This window comes from Hesperophylax consimilis, chromosome 20 (assembly GCF_061612785.1).
Source record: "Hesperophylax consimilis isolate HC1 chromosome 20, BYU_Hcon_1.0, whole genome shotgun sequence".
Classification (NCBI taxonomy): Eukaryota; Metazoa; Arthropoda; class Insecta; order Trichoptera; family Limnephilidae; genus Hesperophylax; species Hesperophylax consimilis.
Window position 1 is genome coordinate 18,897,074 of NC_142855.1, and position 23,905 is coordinate 18,920,978.

The 23,905-nt window shown below is 37.3% G+C and overlaps 1 protein-coding gene and 1 long non-coding RNA gene across 2 annotated transcripts; one reads left to right on the top strand and one right to left on the bottom strand.

Annotated features, from left to right (window-relative positions):
• Positions 1-11,704: 11,704 nt before the first annotated feature.
• LOC149414253 (uncharacterized) lies at positions 11,705-17,665 on the bottom strand. Its single transcript, XR_016303971.1, has 4 exons — positions 17,521-17,665; positions 17,249-17,401; positions 16,502-16,648; positions 11,705-11,727 (listed from the first exon to the last, which is right to left on the bottom strand). It is a non-coding gene; the product is annotated as an uncharacterized LOC149414253 (long non-coding RNA).
• A 666-nt stretch (positions 17,666-18,331) lies between these two features.
• Positions 18,332-22,219, top strand: LOC149414254 (uncharacterized). The gene is made up of 6 exons (XM_089644123.1): positions 18,332-18,337; positions 19,172-19,366; positions 19,444-19,626; positions 19,709-19,829; positions 19,947-20,078; positions 21,181-22,219. Coding segments are annotated over exons 1-6 (639 nt in total). The 3' UTR covers positions 21,183-22,219.
• The last annotated feature ends 1,686 nt before the right edge of the window (positions 22,220-23,905 follow it).

Here is a 23,905-nt window from a genome sequence, read left to right on the forward strand (position 1 = left end):
TGCAATCTCTATGTATTTATGTACCACTGACTGAAGCGTCGTTGTCGTCTTCTAGTGTTACAACAAGCGAAGGTATACCTCTGGAGTGTCTAAATTATTCAGTTGGTTTTTTGATTTATAATATTTGTATAGTCTATAAAAAATAAACATGACAATGCTCATTAAAAGGTATGAGAAATATGAATTCTGAGAGATTTTATGAAGCGTTACTTTTGATTCTGTTTCAATATTAAGATAAATTTCATCTAGATTGCGACTTAGTATTGCGACGCAGTATTTAATTCTTCATTTTTAAGACTCTGAATTTTGGAGGACATATCTGGAATTTCTAGAGCAATAGTTTTATTTCCAGTTTCTGAGTAACAATTATTTTCTAGTATGTTAAATTGAGGGATAATTGATTTAGATGAAAGCATGTCATTTAAATTAATGTTGTTAAGATTTGTGTAAATTATAGAGGAACTAGTATATATTTTACAATTCGACATTAAGGATAATATTCCAATATTTTCTAGAAATAAATCGGATGGATCAGAATGATTACATTTGATGGTTATTCTAGTTGGTTTAGGAAGTACAACAATCCATTGATTTTTGTTTACAAATTTATGCCATACTTCGTCAATGAATTTGTGATTCTAATATTGCAATTATTTGGCATGACAGTCATATTATTTAATAGAAGTTGGGTTTCACATATTGGTCTTAATTGTATGGAATATAATGGATCGATAAGTTCACAAATTGAATTATTTTCATTGATATTTTTACAAGATTCTAAATTATTAATTATTGAATAATATTTCTTGGTTTCAGCTATAGCAAGATAATCTATAGATGGTAAATAAATACATAATAATTATCTGGTCGTTTGGCTGGTAAAGATATAAGTTTATACATTTCGTAATTAATATGATTGGTTAAGGGAATTGACATTACAAAGATAATTCGTGTATTAAGATAAAAACATTTCAACTTAATTAGTGGTAACAATTGATTTACATATCTTGTTTCAGGAGATATAGGGTAACATGTTGAGCTTGGTAAGTAAGGAATAGATTTGGTTAGCTCAATAGATAATTGGTTAGGACTTATAATAAATGGATGTAATATATAGCTTGGTAGGTAAGGAATAGATTTGGTTAGCTCGATAGATAATTGGTTAGGACTTATAATAAATGGATGTAATATATTGCCTTTGACAAATAATATTGCGTCGATGAGTGTCATGTATTCATTTTGTAATTCTGTGATAATGAGTGTAAGTGAAGCTAAATGATATTCAATGTCTTGTTTGATTTCGACATCAAACATGTGTTTGTTAATTTCAGTGGCATAAGCTTGAAATTTGTGAAAATTTATATTACTTAAACTGATTTTCATTCTTTTCTATATTCGCTACTGAATTATTTAGACTAGATATTGCAGTTCTTACAATCTGTGTCTGTTGTTTCAATAAATTGGTGACGTGGTTATTGTCTTGTTGAAGTGAGTTTATTGCGTTATCATAAAATATTGCATCATCTTCGGAAAGAGTACCAAATATTGTTTTGAATACAGAGCCAATGGCGTTAAAACATGCGCGTCTGGGTCTGATATTCGAATGACCTATTAATTCCTTTAAAGTTGTATCCTGTTGTTTTAAAAATGGTATGATTTGTTCTATTATATTAAGGGATGGTTCACAGAAAGATAATTTTTTAAATATGCCATTATTACAGATAGCATAAGTTTTTTCTACGGTGAATAATTTATTTTGAAATGTTTGCATGTCGAAAGATGTGATAACATTCCTAGAAGTTTCATAAAATTTGACTGATTATTATGTTCATAAAAAAGTCCTGAGGATGAATTTATTTCAGCCCAGTTGAATTCATTTCGAGATGTAGATGCTATAGGCATAGACTGTAGTACGGTGATTAATCTGGGACAAGAGCTCTCTTTAATCGATTTGCATGTACCTTTAGTTTTTTTATTTTTTATTAAAATAGTATAGTTTACTGGTGAATTTATTTGACAGATTTTATAAGGACCTTTGTAGTTAGGTGTTAGTTTTTTGGAATGGTGAATTAGGGATGATTTTTATCATTTAGGTTGTACGTTATATTATTAACACTTTTCTTATCGTAAAATTCCTTTGATTTATTTTTTTGTTTAATTATGTTACTTCTTGCGAATTCAAACGATTTATTTAATTTTAATTGGAGATTATCTGCATAATGTTCGTAAGTATTGTGGAGAATCACTTGATATGTCCCTAGGTATATACATGACTTGAATTCACAGAAAGACCAAAGCGAACACGTGCTCCAGCATTTGTCTCTGTGATTTTACACGCAGATGGAGGCGGCAGTTCGAATTATTAGACATTAAGTATTTAGTAAAGAGCCTGGCCGGAAATCACAATAAAAATTTAGAAAGCCAACTCAAGCAATACACCCATTAGTCGGCAGATTTAGCTCTAGACCCTCATCAAGTCGTAATCCGAAATGGGTGTATTGTTAAACCAGCGTCCCGGCAATAAAAACCTTCGCCCAAGGCTAGGCCATATTGTAATTGTTTGAAGGTCTTTTGTACAAATGTCATTTTAGCATCTTTTAAAATAATAATAACGACTACGGTGATAATGTCGATGCCAGCGCCACGGACTCAAACAACGTACCGAAGTGGTGTAAAGCGGAACCACTTTAGTTACAGCACCCCACGACAGGCGCGCTACGGTCGCTGGATTGCGCAGCTGAAGACAGTCCCGACCAAAAACAGTATCCAGTACCCAGTCAGAGAGTGATCATCTCGCCTCCCCTTGGGGCGGCCGCCGAGGCGCCTCCGCCCAGGAGGCTGCCCTCTCGGCGGTCACGATCTCGCCTCAACAGCTGAAGACAGATTCCGCAACCAACAGTCCCGAGTCAAGAGTACCCAGTCAGACAGTCATCATCTCGCCCCCCTTGGGGCGGTCGCCGAGGGGCCTCCGCCCAGGAGGCTGCCCTCTCGACAGTCACAATCTCGCCTTTCGAGAGTCATCATCTCGCCCCCCCCCTTGGGGCGGTCGCCGAGGCGCCTCCGCCCAGGAGGCTGCCCTCTTGGCGGTCACGATCTCGCCTAGTTCTCGACACTTCACATTTCCGCACTCGACAGTCATCATCTTGGGAGTCATCAACCTGCTCTCCCTCTTGGAGCGGCGCCGAGGCAGCTGCCGACCAGGGAACTGCCCTAGCAGAAGTTACCGTCTCGCCTCCGCCGAGAAACTTCCTGCTCTCCCCCTTTGGAGCGGCACCGAGGCTCTTCCGACCAGGGAGCTGCCCTAGCAGAAGTTACCGTCTCGCCTCCGCCGAGAAACTTCCTGCTCTCCCCCTTGGAGCGGTGCCGAGGATTTTCCTACCCAGAAGCTGCCCACTCAGAATTCGCTGCCTGCCGACTCCGCCCTTCGGAGCCTTGGCCCAGGTTGAACCAATTCCGCCCTTCGGATCCAACCCAAGTTGCCGCTTGTGTGTGTCGGTGATAAATGCGAACGTGGAGATCCGCGGCTCTAGATAAGAACTATAATTTAAAACTATCATTAAGCTAGATTAAGACTAACCCTTCTTTATATATTTTTTAAAATAAATTTTAATCGTGTTCGAACTTAAGTAACTTCTTTTTTTTGTACTCGTTCCTCCTTATCTTTCACATGAATAATATTAATTATTAACTTCCCTTAAGTAGAGTTGTAACAATTGGCGGCCCTGAACGTGGGGCTTACCGGCTTTTAGGCTGGTAGAAGTATAAGTGCATACTTCCGATTCCCGACCCTGAGATTAGAGTAATTAATTCAAAAGGAGGAACAATTTTCATAATTTGTAAAATCATTTATTCGCCCACAGCCTCGTTAGAATCTAGGATAGATTTTCAGGTTATTTAGAATTTTGTTTAATTTTAAGTGGCAAATTTTGATTTATGTTTTACAGCATTTATTCGTTTCTATAACATTTATATCCGGGTTTAATACTTCCCATATCAAAAGAGTATTTGGCGCCCAAACATCTTAGTAATAGTTTATGTACAGATTGTTTTATTAATTTAGGTATTGCTTTTTTTATTAATTTAAGTATAGATTTTATTAGTTTAGGTATTGATTTTTTATTAATTTAGGTATAGATTTTTTTTATATTAAATTAGATATAGTTTTTTTTTGTTAATTTAGGTAAAGATTTTAATTTTAGACAATTTAGAATGTTGTGAACAATGGCGCCAGCTAGCACCCGGACTACGCGAGCGGCCACAGCAGAAGTCATTCAGGCTACACCTAGTTCCATTCCCACACACACACTATGCAAATACCAATATCGTAATAATGTTAAATTTAGGTTGTTAGGTTAAATATCGTAGCCATAGTAAAGTTAATAATAGCTTATAAGTTAATTATAATCTCCCTGTGAATTCAAGTCAAACAAACCGGGGGCGATTGATATGTCCCTAGGTATATACATGACTTGAATTCACAGAAAGACCAAAGCGAACACGTGCTCCAGCATTTGTCTCTGTGATTTTACACGCAGATGGAGGCGGCAGTTCGAATTATTAGACATTAAGTATTTAGTAAAGAGCCTGGCCGGAAATCACAATAAAAATTTAGAAAGCCAACTCAAGCAATACACCCATTAGTCGGCAGATTTAGCTCTAGACCCTCATCAAGTCGTAATCCGAAATGGGTGTATTGTTAAACCAGCGTCCCGGCAATAAAAACCTTCGCCCAAGGCTAGGCCATATTGTAATTGTTTGAAGGTCTTTTGTACAAATGTCATTTTAGCATCTTTTAAAATAATAATAACGACTACGGTGATAATGTCGATGCCAGCGCCACGGACTCAAACAACGTACCGAAGTGGTGTAAAGCGGAACCACTTTAGTTACAGCACCCCACGACAGGCGCGCTACGGTCGCTGGATTGCGCAGCTGAAGACAGTCCCGACCAAAAACAGTATCCAGTACCCAGTCAGAGAGTGATCATCTCGCCTCCCCTTGGGGCGGCCGCCGAGGCGCCTCCGCCCAGGAGGCTGCCCTCTCGGCGGTCACGATCTCGCCTCAACAGCTGAAGACAGATTCCGCAACCAACAGTCCCGAGTCAAGAGTACCCAGTCAGACAGTCATCATCTCGCCCCCCTTGGGGCGGTCGCCGAGGGGCCTCCGCCCAGGAGGCTGCCCTCTCGACAGTCACAATCTCGCCTTTCGAGAGTCATCATCTCGCCCCCCCCCTTGGGGCGGTCGCCGAGGCGCCTCCGCCCAGGAGGCTGCCCTCTTGGCGGTCACGATCTCGCCTAGTTCTCGACACTTCACATTTCCGCACTCGACAGTCATCATCTTGGGAGTCATCAACCTGCTCTCCCTCTTGGAGCGGCGCCGAGGCAGCTGCCGACCAGGGAACTGCCCTAGCAGAAGTTACCGTCTCGCCTCCGCCGAGAAACTTCCTGCTCTCCCCCTTTGGAGCGGCACCGAGGCTCTTCCGACCAGGGAGCTGCCCTAGCAGAAGTTACCGTCTCGCCTCCGCCGAGAAACTTCCTGCTCTCCCCCTTGGAGCGGTGCCGAGGATTTTCCTACCCAGAAGCTGCCCACTCAGAATTCGCTGCCTGCCGACTCCGCCCTTCGGAGCCTTGGCCCAGGTTGAACCAATTCCGCCCTTCGGATCCAACCCAAGTTGCCGCTTGTGTGTGTCGGTGATAAATGCGAACGTGGAGATCCGCGGCTCTAGATAAGAACTATAATTTAAAACTATCATTAAGCTAGATTAAGACTAACCCTTCTTTATATATTTTTTAAAATAAATTTTAATCGTGTTCGAACTTAAGTAACTTCTTTTTTTTGTACTCGTTCCTCCTTATCTTTCACATGAATAATATTAATTATTAACTTCCCTTAAGTAGAGTTGTAACAATTGGCGGCCCTGAACGTGGGGCTTACCGGCTTTTAGGCTGGTAGAAGTATAAGTGCATACTTCCGATTCCCGACCCTGAGATTAGAGTAATTAATTCAAAAGGAGGAACAATTTTCATAATTTGTAAAATCATTTATTCGCCCACAGCCTCGTTAGAATCTAGGATAGATTTTCAGGTTATTTAGAATTTTGTTTAATTTTAAGTGGCAAATTTTGATTTATGTTTTACAGCATTTATTCGTTTCTATAACATTTATATCCGGGTTTAATACTTCCCATATCAAAAGAGTATTTGGCGCCCAAACATCTTAGTAATAGTTTATGTACAGATTGTTTTATTAATTTAGGTATTGCTTTTTTTATTAATTTAAGTATAGATTTTATTAGTTTAGGTATTGATTTTTTATTAATTTAGGTATAGATTTTTTTTATATTAAATTAGATATAGTTTTTTTTTGTTAATTTAGGTAAAGATTTTAATTTTAGACAATTTAGAATGTTGTGAACAATGGCGCCAGCTAGCACCCGGACTACGCGAGCGGCCACAGCAGAAGTCATTCAGGCTACACCTAGTTCCATTCCCACACACACACTATGCAAATACCAATATCGTAATAATGTTAAATTTAGGTTGTTAGGTTAAATATCGTAGCCATAGTAAAGTTAATAATAGCTTATAAGTTAATTATAATCTCCCTGTGAATTCAAGTCAAACAAACCGGGGGCGATTGATATGTCCCTAGGTATATACATGACTTGAATTCACAGAAAGACCAAAGCGAACACGTGCTCCAGCATTTGTCTCTGTGATTTTACACGCAGATGGAGGCGGCAGTTCGAATTATTAGACATTAAGTATTTAGTAAAGAGCCTGGCCGGAAATCACAATAAAAATTTAGAAAGCCAACTCAAGCAATACACCCATTAGTCGGCAGATTTAGCTCTAGACCCTCATCAAGTCGTAATCCGAAATGGGTGTATTGTTAAACCAGCGTCCCGGCAATAAAAACCTTCGCCCAAGGCTAGGCCATATTGTAATTGTTTGAAGGTCTTTTGTACAAATGTCATTTTAGCATCTTTTAAAATAATAATAACGACTACGGTGATAATGTCGATGCCAGCGCCACGGACTCAAACAACGTACCGAAGTGGTGTAAAGCGGAACCACTTTAGTTACAGCACCCCACGACAGGCGCGCTACGGTCGCTGGATTGCGCAGCTGAAGACAGTCCCGACCAAAAACAGTATCCAGTACCCAGTCAGAGAGTGATCATCTCGCCTCCCCTTGGGGCGGCCGCCGAGGCGCCTCCGCCCAGGAGGCTGCCCTCTCGGCGGTCACGATCTCGCCTCAACAGCTGAAGACAGATTCCGCAACCAACAGTCCCGAGTCAAGAGTACCCAGTCAGACAGTCATCATCTCGCCCCCCTTGGGGCGGTCGCCGAGGGGCCTCCGCCCAGGAGGCTGCCCTCTCGACAGTCACAATCTCGCCTTTCGAGAGTCATCATCTCGCCCCCCCCCTTGGGGCGGTCGCCGAGGCGCCTCCGCCCAGGAGGCTGCCCTCTTGGCGGTCACGATCTCGCCTAGTTCTCGACACTTCACATTTCCGCACTCGACAGTCATCATCTTGGGAGTCATCAACCTGCTCTCCCTCTTGGAGCGGCGCCGAGGCAGCTGCCGACCAGGGAACTGCCCTAGCAGAAGTTACCGTCTCGCCTCCGCCGAGAAACTTCCTGCTCTCCCCCTTTGGAGCGGCACCGAGGCTCTTCCGACCAGGGAGCTGCCCTAGCAGAAGTTACCGTCTCGCCTCCGCCGAGAAACTTCCTGCTCTCCCCCTTGGAGCGGTGCCGAGGATTTTCCTACCCAGAAGCTGCCCACTCAGAATTCGCTGCCTGCCGACTCCGCCCTTCGGAGCCTTGGCCCAGGTTGAACCAATTCCGCCCTTCGGATCCAACCCAAGTTGCCGCTTGTGTGTGTCGGTGATAAATGCGAACGTGGAGATCCGCGGCTCTAGATAAGAACTATAATTTAAAACTATCATTAAGCTAGATTAAGACTAACCCTTCTTTATATATTTTTTAAAATAAATTTTAATCGTGTTCGAACTTAAGTAACTTCTTTTTTTTGTACTCGTTCCTCCTTATCTTTCACATGAATAATATTAATTATTAACTTCCCTTAAGTAGAGTTGTAACACACTTATCAACCGTATAAACTAATTTTTAGGTGTGTTATCACTAATGGCAGAGACTTGAACGGGGGAGTCGCTATATGCACAGCGACTAGTCGACAGGGGGCGTGGCCAACATATCCGAGCATACCCGAAGTGAAGTGTTTCGGCGCTTTATTTGAAATTGGTTCTCCGCTCAGATTTTTTTTGTGACGTCACGGCCGAGCATTTCCGAATATTGCCGAGCAGCCGATAGCTAATTTTCATCTTTAGTTTCATACAATTCTTGCACCGTGATTTCATTTGGTTAGATTACATTACTATATGGCCAATATCATAAAGTCGATTCCAAAGCCTCAATAAAGACTGTTTGGTATGGCAACCACATTCTAATTCCTGCAAATATAATTAATTTTGGACAATAAAAGACTTGTGGTAGGCCCTATGTTCAACTTTTGTACAGATTCGTACTAGGCCTATAATATATACTCAAAGTATCTAATCTTTTTACATTACAAAACAGTACACCTATGGGAAAGTAAAACTAGCATTATTTGGAGTCTATGTGAAAATTTGGATGCCATATAGTATGTTGAAGGATAAGTGAGCAATGAAGGAAGTTGGGCATTGATTTATATACTTAGAAAAATTTAGCATTATAGACCAAAAACAGTATGGCTTTCAAAAGAAAAAAAGCACAGAGAATTTATTACAGGATTTTTCAAATTATATTAATAATGAATTAAACCATAAAAGACATGTTTTAGTACTATTTATAGATAACTCCAAAGCGTTTGATACAATTGACCCACAGAAATTATTAAAAATCTTAGAAGCAATTGGAATTAGAGGTAACCTACTTAATTTTTTAAAAATTATTAATTTAATAGACGTCATATCTGTGTAAAAATATTAGAAAAAATGAGCTGGAGGAAAAAAATCTATGCTGTAGTCCCGCAGGGGTCGATTTTGGGTCCAACCCTTTATATTATATTTGTATCAATAATGAAAAAAATATTTAAATATGTAAGACACTTTGTATATGCTGACGACACTGCTCTTGTCATATCCTCTTCTTCTTCTTCTTCCTAGCACTATCCCAACTCATTGCCTAGGTAGGCTGTTGGGGTCGGCTCTTCTCGTTCTCAGGTTATAGCTTCTTCGGTTCTGAGTGTCGCTTTCATCTAGGCCGTTTCTTTGTAGGATTTTGGAGCATTGGGTCATCCAGGAGTTCTTTGGTCTACCTCTGGATGACTGTCTTTGAAGCTCTATAGACATTGCCTGCTTCACTGTGTGGTCTGGTGGTCTCCGTCTTATGTGCCCATACCATCTTAACTGTCGTTCCTCTAGCGCTCTGTTTATGTCAGTGACACCCAGGCTACCACGAATGCGTGAGCTTTTAATTTTATCTTTTAATGATACTCCTGCTGTCCATCTAAGCATTCGCATTTCTGCTGATTCGAGTTGCCTAGAGTAGGAGTTGTACATAGTCCAGCATTCGGAGCCATACATTATCGCGGGTCTAACAATAGTCTGGTATGTCTTTCCTTTAAGTTTTATTGGCATTTTCGTGTTGCACAAAATTCCTGTTACGGATCTAAATTTCATCCATCCCACTCCTATCCTATGGTTGACATCCGCTGCATATCCTCCGTCTCTGTGGATGAGTGAGCCCAGATACTTAAATGAGTCACAGTTGGCTAATGTTACTCCATCCAATTGCATCGAAGGAGTTACAGCATTTGAGTCTTCAAATGGTAAATACAAATATTCCGTCTTTTTCCTGCTAATTTTTAGTCCATTATCCTCCAGGATCTTTCTCCACCTTTCCAGGCACTGCTCTTGTCATACCCGATGAACAATTATCCATTGCGATTAAATATATGCAACATGACTTTACGTCCCTGATAAAATGGTCACATGACGCAGGTCTAATCATTAATACCAAGAAAACTAAATTTTTTTTATTTTTATATTTACTCCACACAGGAGGCCCTGAAGAAAATAATTTCCCTCAGGGCCTATGTCATCTTTGGGGATGCTGTGTGGAGGGTCTTTTTGTGGAGAGGAAGGAGTGAACATGGGTCTTGAAGAGTCCCATGTTGTAGGAGGGAGGAAACACAGAGGCCGGCAGTTCGTTCCACAGCCGAGCTGTTGAACTTAAGAACGAATCGTAGAAGCGACCTGTTCTCATGTGACAAGTGTCAACTGTGTACAAATGTTGGGCGCGCGTTTGGCGTGTATCCCGACTACGCACCGGTGCCGAAGGGATCAATGCCTCTAGTTCCTCAGAGCATCTTCCATTGTAATACCGATAGAACAAGGACAGCATACCTACCTGACGCCTGTGCTCTAAAGATTGCAGTCCGTTTGTTAAGATTGGGGAATCTATCAAACGGACCGCCCGTTTCTGCACAGAGTCAAGGGTTTTTTCAGGTATTTTGGGGCTCCAGACCAGAGATGGCTGCCAAATTCGACAGTAGGGCGCACTTGCGATTTGTACAGGGTGAGCAGTTGTGTACTATTAAAGTATCTGCAGGCCCTGTACAGTACGCCCAGCTTCTGAGAGGCCAACTTTACTCTGGCTTCGATGGAGCCCCCGTACCTGAGCTGGTCACTTATAGTTACACCAAGCATATCAATGGAAGGCCTGTTCGGAAGATTGCTTCCGTTGAAGGAGACTAGATTATCATTTGGATCCCTTGATTCACATACGGTCTCCACGTGCTTCATTTCAGATCATGCCTAAAATAATTTCACATAACTTTATATACATATTCATCAAAACATTTTACAGCCCTGTATGTGTGAAAGTATTGAACTGGTAAATGAATACGTTTATTTGGGGGTGACTGTTGATTGTCATTTCAAACACAAATAAACAAAACTTGCAAGCGGCTGAGAGCGATAGTGGGTAGGATATACAAACTGAAATGTTTCGTTCCGGTGAATATTTTTTACATAAAATTATTTACCTATCACTCGCAGAATCAACTTTACGGTATGGTTTAACTACTTGGGGTCACTCTTGTAAAACTAATTTAAACCACCTGCAATCAGTACAAAATTCTATGGTTAAGTTATTAGCTCAAAAACATATTTTTTCACAGAGACGAAACATATCATTGTTGTATCGGAATTTAACAATATTACCGGTGCAGGCCTTATTATGGTACAAAATATTGATTCAACATATATCTGAGTCTGATTATAAAAAGAAAGTGGAACATGAATATAATACAAGGTTTACAAAGAATGAAGGAATGCTTGTTCCAAAATATAATAATAAATACGGACGGCGAACCCTAGAATTTAACGTGCCAAAAATGCTTAACATGTTACCCATTAATATAAAAAATTGCGATTCTACAAATAGATTGAGATATATGCTGAAACAATGGTTACTAAATAGAGATAGTTTATATTAATTTAGTTGTGTTAATTGTATAGTTATAGTAATAATATTATGTGTGTATGTATGTAATTAAGCCTGTTAATCTCCTGTATCAGGTCAGGATGAATTTCTTGGGTCATCTTGGCCGCGTCTCTGCTGTGGTTGTGGCTCGCTTCTACGGTTACCGAGACGTAATAACGTAGCACACATTTAGGTGGGCTTGTGGATTGAAGGGCTGCCTTCACTTGTTTCAGAATCTGAAAACAAGCCACAATGTTTTACTATAAATAAAAATAATAGAAACCTACAAAAACAGTAATTATTGGGATGGTAGGCAGTAAAAAATATAAAATAATATTTTCAACAAAAAAATATCTGATTTCCTGAAGGACACAGGGAAATATGCTTCACACCTTCTATTTTGCAGTGTTGAGGCCCTGGGAATCATATTTCCGGCCATGGTACTGTGCTGACATCTACCATGGCAGCACAGTAAAATTCAATAGATAAGAATGTTGAAAATGTGTTTAAGTAAGCGATGGGAAGTTGCGTATTCCCACCACATTTCCTTCTAAACAAATGTGTGTTGTCCAAAACGGTATTTGTATAACCTTGCATCTAACCAGTGTTGTGTAGTATCTAGATACATTTTTGTATATCTGTATCTAGCTATATTTCTATAACTGTATCTGTATCTAGATACATTTTTACTAGTATCTGACACCTCAGATACTCAGATACTTTCAGATACTTTATTTTCGAAGTGAACTTCTTTACCGATTTTCTCTAGTTAATTTTAAAGTTTTCTCACAGATTCAGCTAGTGGGTACCTTTGTCCATCTAGTGTATAATATTTTATAGCAGTTTATATACATGCATTTTAGGGGTCCTAACCCGAGTAACCGAGTACCCGGTTACCCCCGTATATAAAAAAAAAAGAATTTAAAAAATAAAATAAAAATAATGAATAATTAAATTTTTTTTTAATTTTCCATCAGAACCCAAAGTAATCAAGTTGCACATAGTTCACGTATGTTTTATTTATCCAAGGGGCGTCGGGTACCCGGATAGTAATATGCTATCCGGGTACCCGCGAGGACCCCTAATGCATTTATGTTATCACCGCTTGCAGGCCAATTTGCCAATATCTTTTTGGGCAACGAATAAAACAAGCAAGTGTAAATATGTAAAATATACACAAGCGTTTACGTCTACCGTCTTTAAGAAATTAAAGTAATCGCTGTTTTCGATAATATATATATTTTTTTAAGTTTTCCCCCAAAAAAGAAGAAAAGTATCCGAGTATCTGTGAGTTACTTTTAAAAAGTATATGTATCTACATACAGATACAATTTTACATTGTATCTTGTATCTGGCTACAAATTTTGCCAAGTATCTGTATCTGTATCTAGATATTTTTAAAAAGTATCTGACACAACACTGCATCTAACTATAGTGAAAACATTAAAATAATGAATATATATAAAGAACACAATTTTAAACTTTTTTCCACTTGTTTTTTTTATATTTGACCGTGACCGGTTTCAGCCTGTTAGGGCCATCTTCAGACTGGTACAATTTTTGTCTTAAACTAGGGTTTATATACATAGGCAAATTACATTGAGGGGAGGGGTTAACATAGTAGGTTGATATGAATTATGAGGGGTTTTTCGTGAAATATGATATTTCCCAAATAAGTATTGTTATTAAAATCAAATGAATTTATCTGTAGAACTATGGTAATTATGCCTATTAGGGCTATCAATTTAAGGATTTACCCAACATAAATTTATGGGTAATCTATTGTGTGGTTAGGAAACATATTTTAATGGATTTTATATAATTCAAATACATATTTAGGATAGGTGACACACTAATTATAATGGGTATAGCAACGGAGATTTAGCAACTGATTCTAATTTTGTGTTCATAACATTGTTGGGGTTTACTTTTTTAGTTAGGCGGGTTATCTCTAATGACTCTAGCCTATCTAATTTATGACCTTTGTCGCAGGTATGTAAAAATTTTACATCTCTATCCTTGTCAAACGAGTGTTTATTCTCAAGTAAGTGTGCCGCAACATTCGACATCTCGCCTTTGTCATTTACCCAGCTTGAAAAATGTTCTTTTATGCGGGTTTTGAATGATCTACCTGTTTGGCCTATATAGTAAGACGGGCAATTGGCACAGTTGATTTGGTAAACTCCTGAGTTTTCCATTTTATCCCTTTTGTCTTTGTTATTTATTAGGATTTTACCTAATGAATTTACATTATAGAATGCTGTTTTACAATTGTCTTTATTGGTTATCCTAGATATTTTTGTGGATATATTACCAATAAAAGGTATTTTAACCCATTGTTTTTTTGTGACATCATTTTCATTGTTGATTGTCAGACCTTGTGATATGATTGCCAGTGTGAGTTTTTTATTCTTTTTCTTTAATAAACTATCTATAAGTTCACTACTATATCCATTATTATTTGCTATGGTTTTAATAACATTGAGTTCATTATTATAATTTATACAATTCAGGGGTTCATTCAATTCATTAAATTCACCCACCCTATTATTTTACGATAAGGTAGTAAATACAACCAATGTAGAATTTAATGATACCGAAATTAAAATGCTTGAAAAAGGTTTAAAATACTGCCCAAACTTACCACTTCAATTAAAAGATCTCGAGAATCTAGCTATAGACACAGATATAGCAACGTCAGACTATAGCAATAAATACCTATGCGCTAAAATAATTAAAAAAGCAACGACTGAGGGTAAATTTTCAAGCGAAGCACACACAATAAAATCATTAAAAATTAAAATCAAACAAAACAACCTTATTATCTCAAAAGCAGATAAAGGAAATAGTACAGTAATCTTAAACAAATCAGATTACATAGAAAAAGTCCAAGATGTGCTGGACACTAGTAAAGTAACCCTATTGAAAAAGGACCCCACTTCGAAATTCGCATCTGATGTAAACTCAATCTTAAACTCTAGCAAAGTCCTTATTAAGAATAAATTCCATAAAAATAGTCTATCTGTTATGAACCCCCAATGCCCACGCCTTTATGGACAACCTAAAGTACATAAAAATAACATGCCAGTAAGACCAGTAGTATCATACAATTCAGCTCCTGCCTATAAATTAGCAAAATTTGGAAATAGAATCATCAAAAACACTCTCAATTTTAAATCAAAATACGGCATAATAAATTCCTTACAACTTATAGACCTCATCAAAGACATAAACATACCTAACAATGCCACTCTGGTTTCGTTTGATGTCGTCAGCCTATTCTCTAACATACCGACAAACGAATTAAAGATAATTATTAACAACTACATGGAAAAACGTAATACTAATTTGATAGAACGGAAAGAAATAACTGAAATACTAAATACATGTATAGAACAAAACTTCTTTAGATTTAATGATAATTTTTATATTCAATCTAATGGACTAGCCATGGGCAGCCCGATATCACCGGTGCTGGCCGAATTTTTCATGGATCACATGGAAGAACAGATAGAAAAATTAAAATCATTTAAAAATGTTACCTTCTATCGTAGATACGTAGATGACATTTTAATTATCTGGACGGGAACTCACAGACAATTAGATAATTTTCTAGAAGAAATTAATAAAATCAACAAAGCCATCCAATTTACAATGGAAATGGGGGGAAATAAAATTAATTTTTTAGACATAGGTATTGAAATAATTAATAAAAAATTAGAATTTACAATTTACAGAAAACCAACATACAGCGACAACATTATACATAACACATCTAGACACCACATTTCTCACAAATTATCAGTATTTAACTCACTCATTCACAGACTCTTACATATACCCCTGAATTGTATAAATTATAATAATGAACTCAATGTTATTAAAACCATAGCAAATAATAATGGATATAGTAGTGAACTTATAGATAGTTTATTAAAGAAAAAGAATAAAAAACTCACACTGGCAATCATATCACAAGGTCTGACAATCAACAATGAAAATGATGTCACAAAAAAACAATGGGTTAAAATACCTTTTATTGGTAATATATCCACAAAAATATCTAGGATAACCAATAAAGACAATTGTAAAACAGCATTCTATAATGTAAATTCATTAGGTAAAATCCTAATAAATAACAAAGACAAAAGGGATAAAATGGAAAACTCAGGAGTTTACCAAACCAACTGTGCCAATTGCCCGTCTTACTATATAGGCCAAACAGGTAGATCATTCAAAACCCGCATAAAAGAACATTTTTCAAGCTGGGTAAATGACAAAGGCGAGATGTCGAATGTTGCGGCACACTTACTTGAGAATAAACACTCGTTTGACAAGGATAGAGATGTAAAATTTTTACATACCTGCGACAAAGGTCATAAATTAGATAGGCTAGAGTCATTAGAGATAACCCGCCTAACTAAAAAAGTAAACCCCAACAATGTTATGAACACAAAATTAGAATCAGTTGCTAAATCTCCGTTGCTATACCCATTATAATTAGTGTGTCACCTATCCTAAATATGTATTTGAATTATATAAAATCCATTAAAATATGTTTCCTAACCACACAATAGATTACCCATAAATTTATGTTGGGTAAATCCTTAAATTGATAGCCCTAATAGGCATAATTACCATAGTTCTACAGATAAATTCATTTGATTTTAATAACAATACTTATTTGGGAAATATCATATTTCACGAAAAACCCCTCATAATTCATATCAACCTACTATGTTAACCCCTCCCCTCAATGTAATTTGCCTATGTATATAAACCCTAGTTTAAGACAAAAATTGTACCAGTCTGAAGATGGCCCTAACAGGCTGAAACCGGTCACGGTCAAATATAAAAAAACAAGTGGAAAAAAGTTTAAAATTGTGTTCTTTATATATATTTATAATGGAATTCCACCATGAAATAACAGTTTCAAATATTAAAATATTAAAATAATGTTATAAAGTGATTGCCCATGTAGGGATAAGCAGAGAAAAGAAACTATCATACCTTCGTTTTTGCTCTTTCTGCAATTTGAGGTGGAACAGGAAATTCTGGAAAATATTTGATTTGTTTCACACTCATCATTGCGGGACAACCAGGCTTCTTGGAGTCCAAAACCCGGAACGTCTTCTTCTTATGGTTTGGGTGATCAGCCTGAAAGAACAATTCAAGGTATATGGTCTAATAGGCTTATACGCATAAGACGCCTATTATTTATGCGGCAAATAAATTGCCCATGGTTAATTTATTTGACGCAGATGATTAACTTTTACAAAAGTTGTTAGGGCCTATGCAATGTTGACATTAGTATAAAATTACAAGTGTGGTTATAATCCAGTGTGATATGAATTAAAATTGTGAAATGAGATATAGCTGCAGGGGCTTTAATTAATTTGGCACTTTGAGCATGGTCTTCTTTAGACTAACACGACATGAGGATGTGTTACGAGCCACGGCACACTTTTAAACACACAAAGATGAATTGTGATTGGTGTGATTGTCGTGTTAATCTAAATGAGACGGAGCTCCAACTGCCATATTAGGAAGGCCCCTGGTGTAATCTAGTCCTAGATTACCTAGGCCCAGGCCCATCGCTTTTTTTATTTTAAACACATCACCGACGATACGGTGATCATTTTGGGGTTATAGACATTAATCTTGGACCAGAGAGTCCTCGGTGCTCTGTCAATGCTACTATTGAAAGACGAGGGGGAGTAGGCCTAGCTGATGTGGTTCAAGGGTGTATTAACATACCAATTAGACTCTCTTTTCTTCTTTTTATTTGGGCGGTGTAGTCGGGGGCCTCGGGCGCACTCTGTACGCATTCATACCGAATGTAAATGGCAGCCCAAAAAAATGGAATCCCAAAGAACTCCACTGTAGGCGGGCAGAACGTGTATACTGCATCTGAAAGATTGGAAATGTTAATTTCGAATAACTCGTAAATATCAGCAGCTGCTTATGAACTGAAGAAATGGGATGGAATGGGCCTACCATAGACCTATGCCCTAAGGTTTAGAACTTACCTCCCAACTTCTTTTTCATACTGTCTCTCGTTGAAAAAGAGTGCCCCAACGCGTTCACAGAACACAGACATGCTTCATAATTTACTTCATTGTCAATGTATCCACTGATAACACCCGTCTCTGAATTCTTTTTGAAATTACTTAACGAAACTTCTAAAAGACGGTATAAACCGGCACACAAAGACGCCATTTCTGATGATTTCTGAAGTTTCGTTTCACGGCAGTGAGAAACAATTTACTCGGAACACACTCGGGTATGCTCGGATATGTTGGCCACGCCCCTGTCGACTAGTCGCTGTGCATATAGCGACTCCCCTTGAACGGCGAAAAGACAACCAGAGATTATTCCGATTCTAATAGCCGTTCTGTCAAGTCATGTCATACGTTTGTCATTCTCCACATTAAAGCCTTTCGAGTTTAATCTAAAATTGTAATCTGTTAAAATAAAATTATCCTTCTGAAATTTAATCTTATTTATTGGAGTCAAATACACATGGACGGTGATGTTATTTGCAGCACAGGGGGCTTACTCGCTAAATTTCGATTTCACAAACGAAAACGTTTCTGTTTGGCCAAATTTATCACATCGGACTTAAATTAGTACTCTGTAACGACATGGATAAAGTTTGGTTTATTTTAGCGTCGTCGGCGTCGGATCCGTTTGCATCTCACATTACTCTATACAGAAATGCCAAAATTGTCTATTGGCATATTTATTAGCGCGCTGAATTTTGACGTTTCCGCTGAATTCATAATATTACCCATTGACGCATTTTTAACAATTGATTAATTTATCACTAAATAAGGAAAAATGACCGTAAGTTGTACAATTATTTATAATTTTCATGTTTATTCTGTATTTTTTTACGTTGGTAAATGTATTTCGTAAGGTATCGTAACCTTTCCAAGAAGTAAAGGACTTTATAACCTCAAATTCGCTTTGAATGAACAGTGTTTTATACGTACAAATGACATTTATTTGTAGATTTCTTTTCACCTAATGACGCTACTCATTATGTTATTATATTATATTCACTAGGTAGTGTGTATTTTTGCCTTTGTCAGTTTTTTATTAGTCACCTCATTTTCGTGATGTTCATTTATTTATTTATTTTATTACAAGATAATACATTACAAAATGATAACAAAGTAATAATGTATTATTCCCAATGAGTTTATAAAACTCATTTCGGGAAAGACAACATTAGAAAGGACAAGGCAAATAAATAAAATACATTAAAATAAATACATTAAAATAAATAAACGCAGGTGTTATTATGGAGTACAAGAGAAAGATTGTGTTAGTCATTAATGAAACTGCTAAGGAAATATCTTTTAAGAGCTTTTGTCAATGTTTTTTTGTTAGTTGCCGGAAGTTTTAAATTACTAGGTAATGCGTTATATTGTTTGTGTGCAATGTATTGTAAGGAGTTAATTCCAAATTTGGTCGTGTAAGTAGATGATGATAAATGTATTTGATTTTGTGATCGTGTTTTGTGCTGGTGTATGTCAGAATTAAAGACTGGTTTAGTGTTGGTGTGTGAGGAGTGTTGAATTATTTGTAGAATGGCAGTTGTGATGTTATACTTTGGCAGGACTGTAAACTTATTTTACATTGTTAGTTATTTAATACATGATAATTCTCCTACAGACTATTAAAAAAAGGGCAACGAGTGTGCAGCTGGAGTATTTGGTGGCGTGGCTCTCGGAGAGGCCTGCCATGGCTTCCGGTAGGTTCCAGGGCTTGGAGGGACGCCTGCAAAACCTAAGAGAATGGCAGAGTTTAGCAGAGGACCTAAACGCTCTCGGCTTTGGAACCTGCAAAACAGGAGAAAAGTGGCAGCAAGTATGTGCATATTATAATAATTCCAAATAATCTATTTCACCAGAATAGTTGTTTGACTAATTATTTAATTGTTTCAGACCTGGAGGGACCTGAGGAGCAACGCGAAGAAGAAGGCGTCGCGGCTTCGAGTGGAGCTGTGCCAGACTGGGGGAGGAGTGAGCAGGGTACCACCTCTCACCCCACTCGAGGACAAAATTCTGGCCATTATTGGGCCAGAACTCATTGATGGAGTACCTGGAGAGGAGACTCCTTTCCAGTTTGTATGTTTCAGATCATATTCATGCACAGTTAAATTTTAATATGGATTGGAAAACTAAATAGGTAGTTTATTACTTTTTACAGATGGAAATTATTCCCAGTGTGGAGATTTTAATCCCCGCGACGCCTGAGCCGGAGTCTGAGCCGGAGCCTGGGCCATCTGGCATCAGAAGAAAGGCCTCGCACAACCTTTCTAAACGACTATGTAAGTACTTACACTGAAATATCTTGGGGTGTATAGGAATTATGCTATGAAAAAGAGTAAGAATCGTATGTAACAAATATATTTATAAAAAAATTACATAAATATTTTCACTTTCAGTCAAAAATAGAATGGATGAATTCCTTCAGATGGAGCGGGAGAAGATCCAAATGAAGCGGGAGAAAATTGAACTTCTCAAAGAAATGAAAGAGATGATGGCTCTGATACTCTCAGAGGTTATCAAACGGAAGTGTAAGATATGATTTATTTTATATTAGACATTATAATGGCAATATACTCGTACATATATTAATATTGTCATTTAAAAACAGATGAGACAAAAATTACAACATTAAAATATTATTGCCATTAAAACTCAAATGCCAGAACCAGAGGATGTTATTATTGAAGATGATTTTAGAGAGCTGGTTTAATTGTGGCGATTGAGAGTCTCAACAAGCTCACGTTGAGTTAGCCGACCTTGCCTGAGGTTATTGTCGTGTCGATTGTTAATATCAAACACTTCTCTACAATCATTTTCAATAATAACATCCTCTGGTTCTGGCATTTGAGCTTCAATGGCAATATTGTGAAGAACAGCGCATGCATTTGTAATCTTCACTGCCATTACTGGGGTATAATGAAGCACACGATGTTTTAAAAGACAGCGCCATCTTGCTTTTAAAATCCCAAAACAGCGTTCTATGCAATTTCTAACCCTGCATTGCAATTTCGTGTAATGCTCTTCTGGCGATGCCGGTACCGCATTTAAGATGGGGGTCATCATGTATGGCCTAAGCGGAAATGCTGAATCTCCTGAAATATTATAATATTTGATATACATATTTGAACAAATACATTAAAAATAGCCCACTTTATTAAAAACATGAATGAAATTTACCTAAAAGCCAGAAAGCTTCTCGATTATTTGCATCTTCCAATTGTGGTTTTATTGCCATCATTTCCCATACGTGTGCATCATGTGATGCACCCCCATACCTCGCACATATAGCGATTATTTTTAGGTTTGAGTCGCATATCTACAGGTGAAAAATAGCATGATATATTTTATATGATAGGTGTATCAGCTAGTTTGTCCATATTTAAAAAAAAATTATATTTATTTACCATGAGAGCATTCATCGAATGGAAACCTTTTCGGTTGAAATATGCCTCTTCGTGGACTTTGGGTTTTATTATTGCTATATGGGTTCCGTCTATGCATCCAATTATACCCGGAAATTGATATTTCTCATAAAACCTGAAACATATATAGAGTTTTATGATTAAAATCGATATAGATACTGAACTATCAATACAGTGTTTTATAATTTAGTTGTTTTTATGGTTTCAGGACAACATGCTGAGAGCTGTGCTATGTATTGGAGACGCGACAATGCGGCGCCTTATTGAAATGTGACTAATTAACAGCCGATTCTGGCACATGTACCATCACCTTTTTACCATTTAGTACCCATTGTAGCAAAGGTGCTTTTATAACTCTTACTTATTTCCTATCAACCATTTCTAGTTGTACCAACTTATCGCTATAAGTTTTATGATCTACTTTTTTGATCTTGCATCTGAAAAAGTATGTTTCTGATTTTGTTTTATGTATTTAATAAATCAAAACCAAATTTTTTTCTGAAGTCATAAGATTTGTACTTAAATACTTCCCTACTTCATTGTAAACCATAAATTTAGTGTAACATTTTGTTTTATTTCAAATGACAAATTACACAATTTTTCCAAAGTAACGTCACTATTCATATTGAGTTATATTAAATGTTCAATATACCGTAGATGATATGAATAGAGTGTAGATACGTTACTGAGACAAACGTGCTTTGACTAAGTGGCAATACTTTAGAGGGCCGTTCACATAACTATTTCATTTGTACACATTCTTTGAATGGCTTTACTTTTCGTAAGCGGTGCAACATTTTAGTAGGATTAGTATCAATATAATGATTCGTTTAGTTGGATTAGTATGTAATAATATACACATGTACTTACTGTATCATGCATTTGTTATTGCTACAACTTGTTTATCTAAATATGTTTTTACCATTTCTCATTTACTGTACGTGTTCTAAATGCATAATCTTTTCTGTAATACATTGGTAACTGTATGGAGGCTGTAAAAAGATGAATATCTGTTGTTTTCTTATAAATCTACTAATATAAAATATTACACCACATATGTAATTTAGTTGTTTTTTGTAATTCTTATTGTTCCTTCCTTCAACCTCGATACAGACAACATGTTATAAAATTAATATTACTTTAATCGTTAAGACGGACCGTTCTTTGCTTAAATTTCAAAAACAAACTGTTTCGTCATGAAATTCAAGTGAAAGAAAGATAGAGCATGTGCTAAATGGGTTAGAACCAAAAGGTACCAAGTCAGTAGCGATATTGTTTTCCATTCAAATCTACATGGATGGCATTTTTACAGTTCTTCTATTCTATGACGATAATGATATATTATTTATTTAAATTGGCCTTAGACTACGCTTGTATACCAATATAATATCCATGTTGATGCATTCATTCCTCATCAGTGGAGACGTTATAGTCTGTCATCTGAATATGCCACAATCCTCGGGTAAACAAGATAAGTAACAATAAAATACAATAGATCAAAACAAACCCTTGTTTGACGGAATTCCTTTCTTGTTGTGTTCCTGGGAATTTGATGTGCCGGTGCATTATTCTGTTTAATGCCGACACAATCTCGTTCAAGTGTCGGCTCACTGTTTGTTGCGACAGGCTCGAGTGAAAATCATTCCCCACAATTTTTTGGTATGACCCTGTCGCAAGAAATGAGAGTGTCGTTAGAACCTTAAAAATAAATAATGTATTATGAGTACGGCAAATACACGGCAAAAGAAGATAAGATAGGCAGAAAGAAACAATACAAACTGTATAAATGAAAAAGTACCTAGGCACAGGTTATGGACTAAAGAGAATTATTTTTAATTTCTAATTGTAATTTCCACCGGAAAGTGCTGTTGGGGATTTGCAGATATTGTAAGAAAAAATGATTAATTAAATAATGTTGTATTCACCTTAAGTTCCAAGGGCACTCCGGTTGTTCGCCTACGTACAGGGAGTATCGGCCTCAGTTCATCACACAGGGTTTTGAAAATGTCCTGCGACAGCCGATAATTCGAAATGAATAAATTTGCAGGAATATTTAATGGATTCGAGAGATCCCGCAACTCACGTCTTCGGACTCTCTCTTCCCGGAGGTCTTCCTCGAGCAATGCTCTATTAACAAACAGCAGACGGAGATAACCTCCCATTGTGGCTAATGTAGGTACACAAAAAAACATAAATTATTAATAAGATTGAAACAGCCATGTACCTATTGGGCATATAAGATAAAATATTCAGCTAACTACAAGAAACAACTATTTACATCGGTATATATGGTAAAAGATGCATTAAAATTCTATTTTATTCAACATCAAAATTTTCCTTATAAACTATCCCTTTGCAGCGTTGGACGTTTGCGAAAGTTTCCTTCCAATCTAAATTACGCACAAATTATTTAAATAACCCAAATTAAGAACCTAATTATCTAATTTGTTTACGTAAATAGTTTTTTCTTGTAGTAATTGCTGAAACGAAGTGTAATTTCCATAACCTGTGCCTAATATTGCATCGGTTAGGTATATATTTATCAATTCGGTTGAGGTATTGTTTAATTCGAAATAAAACAAATTACTTACCTTTTAAAACTAGTAAATTCGATTTTATTAACTTCGAAAAATATGTCGTTGGGCGATATAAAGCTCTAAACGGTCCCAAACCAGAGGTAGTTCGACCTATTTTGATAAACCCGACAATCAAGCCTTTGGAGCTATAATGTTTCTAGCTTTCGGAGATAGAGGGTACCAAAGTTAACAAGAACTGTCAAAATACAAGGAGCGTCGGCAGACGTCGGTCTAAAGCGAAACGTTGAGCTGTCACTTTGAGTTGTCGATTAAATTCGGGTTTACGACTTGCTAAAGAGTACCAAAATCAGTGAAAACGGGTTTGTCAGTCGTAAACCCGCGGAGCGGACGCTTGTG

Coding starts and splice junctions, on each gene's coding strand:
- LOC149414254 (XM_089644123.1), top strand. Junction 19,367..19,443: donor CAGGAGAAAAGTGGCAGCAA/GTATGTGCATAT, acceptor TAATTGTTTCAG/ACCTGGAGGGACCTGAGGAG. Junction 19,627..19,708: donor AGGAGACTCCTTTCCAGTTT/GTATGTTTCAGA, acceptor TACTTTTTACAG/ATGGAAATTATTCCCAGTGT.